Raw genomic sequence first — 3,410 nt, 5'->3', positions numbered from 1 at the left:
TCCGTATTGACTGCCCCCCCCCCCCCCCCCCCCCCACACACACACACACACGCCTTGTCACAACACAAGTGATTTGATCAAATGCATTAAGAAGGAAAGAAATTCCACAAATTAACTTTTAAGAAGGCACACCTGTTAATTGAAATGCATTTCAGGTGTCTACCTCATGAAGCTGGTTGAGAGAATGCCAAGAGTGTGCAAAGCTGTCATCAAGGCAAATGGTGGCTATTTGAAGAATCTCAAATATAAAATATATTTTGATTTGTTTAACACTTTTTTGGTTACTACATGATTCCGTATATGTTATTTCATAGTTTTGATGTCTTCACTATTATTCTATAATGTATAAAATAGTAAAAATAATGAAAAACCGTTGAATGAGTAGGTGTTCTAAAACGTTTTACCGCTAGTGTATATATTTGCAAAAAAAAACATATGGGGGATTGGAAGTGATGCAGACAATTATATTGATAGAAGTTACAATCTATCTGTAGTATTAAAGCTGTTCTACCCACTAAAAAAAATACTACAAAAGAAGGAAGGGAAATATGGAAAATAGCAGCAGGTCAAATGATTCCTAATTTCTAGCAGAAAACAGGGTATTGATTGCAATGTGAACCACTGCAGCCAATTTGTTAATAGCCAATTATCCATTATCCTGCAAAATCCAGTGACACTCATCACCATGAAAAGGAGGAAAATAACTATAAAACAGCAGTAGCTTATGTATCAAGGCTGACGAAATATGTTATGCCAGTTTCTGGCTGATAGTCAAAGCTGACCAATAAGACAATATAAGCAATAGACCAATAAAACATATAATATTTAGCAGACGCCTTTGTTCAAAGTGACTTACTGTCATGCGTGCATACATTTTTACGTATGGGTGGTCCCGGGGATCGAACCCACTACCCTGGCGTTACAAGCACCATGCTTTACCAATTGACCTACAGAGGTTACTGTGACTGGATAGAGGAAGAGGCCCCGAGTGATAAGGGTGAAAAAAACACCCGGGGCCGCCTCAGGTCAGGTGGGCTTGATATTCCTGGATACTAACAATGAAAACCCCAAACACTACTGTGAGACCACTGGCCGTCGCCTAATTAAAGGGCATGATGACGACGGTGCAGGCCGAAGGGAGAATACAAGAGAGGACACGGTAATGAAAGTGCCCTCCAAACACAACACACGGCCAGCCATACTGACAGATACACGACACACGGCCAGCCATACTGACAGCTACACGACACACGGCCAGCCATACTGACAGATACACGACACACGGCCAGCCATACTGACAGATACACGCGCACATGGTGAGGTGCGAGGGGCAGGAACGGTAACAAGTATCACATAAGCATAAGCGAACATATTCTGAACCTCTCTGACAATAACAGCTAGTTTTCAGTTTTCCCCTCCCCACTCCACTCCCAGACAAGTCCGAGCAAAATTCTTGTTTGAGAAATGGCTTTTTGCTAAGAAGCTCTTTTAGTTTATTTTTGACTATTTTAATTGAAAACAATCACAGCTTTGAAGCTTGGTCAAATAGCACACATTGGCCTACTATAAATTAATGGTACAGATAATTACAGTATAATATTATAAAAGTGGTCCTTTTGGTCCTTACTGTACTTTGTTCCTTACTGTACTTTGGTACTTAATGTACTATGTGTCCTTACTGTAAATTCCCTTCCCAAGTTTCTGTTTCTGTCTCCTTCCAAATTGAATGCATCTCATCGTTCCTCTCCTCAGCTGCCATATCTGGGAGACCCCTCTCCCAGCTCTCCCCTGCCTCACTCAAACACACCTGCCCTGTGCTGTGACCTCACCTACATCCTTTCAAGCTCCAGCTCCAGCTCAGGGCGTTCGCCCTTCCACCAGAAGAGTCTGAACAGTGCCTGACGCACCTCCCAATGACAAATGCCATAGATTATTGGATTGATACAGGGTGTTATGATTATGATAATTAGAAGAGAGATGTGCACAGTTCCAGTTGACAGTGAGGGCCCAGCCCCAGAGGGGGCAGTCAGGGGGGCCATCATGGCCCCTGTGCCCTCCAGCTCCCACAGAGCATCTGAGGTGATCTTAAGGAACATAGGGAGTAGCTGCAGGAACAGCATCCCACCGTAGAACAGCACAGTGTTGCGTGCCCGCTTGTTCACCATGTTGAAGGGCACCACAGCGTCGCGGGCGTTCTGGTGAATCCGCACATAGGCAAAGAAGTAGCTGAGGAGGCAGAGCAGGGTGAGGATGAAGCCCACCAGCTTGCGGGTGATAGCCGCTACCCTGGGGAAGCCCATGTGCTGTTCCACGATGTCAGGCTCACATATGAGTCCAGAGGTTGCTGTACCATACTCCCCCTTCCCCTGGTGTAGCAGGGTGACGTTAATGCAGCCAACGCTGATGGACAAGACCCAGGTGAGGCCGACCGTGAGGCGAAGGCGCAGTGGGGTGATGATGGACAGGTAGTGGAGGGCATGGCACACATACAGGTAGCGCTCAATGGCCATGCAGGTGATGGTGATGAGGCTGCTGAAGATGCAGACGCTGCCGGTGAAATACTGGAGGAGGCACAAGGTGTCAAAGTTCATTGTGCTTCTCTGCAGTAAGCAGTGGGTCACAAAGGGGCCCAAATTGATGGTTTGCACCATGTCACTCAGAATCAAGTTCTTCAGCAGGGCGTAGCATGGCTCCCAAGACAGGTCCTCCGAGTGTCTCAGTCCCAACAAAGTGAATCCGTTCACAGCCAAAGAGATGCTTGTGAGTATTGAAAAAACAAAAGCAAGCACATTAACTACCGCATCATATGGCAATATGAACAAAAAAAGGCAGCTTCCAAGGTCGAAGTTGTGGTGGTCTTCTTCCGTTCCGTTGTCAAAAGTATGTGCATCGCATGGACCCGAGCGGTTGAACATCTGAGTGGAATTCATGATGAATTTATGAGGCTAAAACACATCTTGCCTACTTTATACTCTCTCTCTCTCTCTCTCTCTCTCTCTCTCTCTCTCTCTCTCTTTCTCTCTCTCTCTCTCTCTCTCTCTCTCTCGCTCGCTCGCTCGCTCGCTCTCTCTCTCTCTCTCTCTATTTTCTCGCAAAGAAACATGGCATCATGTATGCTACATTTAGAATCCACTCAAATTGTAAAAACGCTATATCGATGGCTCAATATTTAGGTTATTCATTGATATTCGTTGGTATGATAATAAATAATAATAGTAAAAATATCTCCATGAAAATTACAACAACACAAGACATCAAATGATTGATGTTTATTCAAGAGCAATGCATTGTATGGCATAGATTATTATGTCTAACAATGTGACAGCGCAATCACTTTATGAATAAACCCTGAAAGCAATCATTTACACAGCTTACATTTACATTACATTTACATTTACGTCATTTAGCAG

At 44.4% G+C, this 3,410-nt stretch overlaps 1 protein-coding gene across 1 annotated transcript; it reads right to left on the bottom strand.

The window, feature by feature from the left end:
* Positions 1 to 1,829: 1,829 nt before the first annotated feature.
* Positions 1,830 to 2,930, bottom strand: LOC311122140 (olfactory receptor 11A1-like; the record flags this gene model as incomplete). The annotated part of the gene is made up of 1 exon (XM_084196544.1): positions 1,830 to 2,930. One exon carries the CDS (start codon positions 2,928 to 2,930, stop codon positions 1,830 to 1,832), a length of 1,101 nt encoding a protein of 366 aa, XP_084052670.1.
* Between the last annotated feature and the right edge of the window lie 480 nt (positions 2,931 to 3,410).

The sequence above is a fragment of the Coregonus lavaretus genome (genome assembly GCF_964263955.1).
Source record: "Coregonus lavaretus genome assembly, contig: HAP1_SCAFFOLD_1082, whole genome shotgun sequence".
NCBI lineage: Eukaryota > Metazoa > Chordata > Actinopteri > Salmoniformes > Salmonidae > Coregonus > Coregonus lavaretus.
Note: the sequence above shows the minus strand (reverse complement) of the source record. Positions and strands in the feature narration are given on the sequence as shown.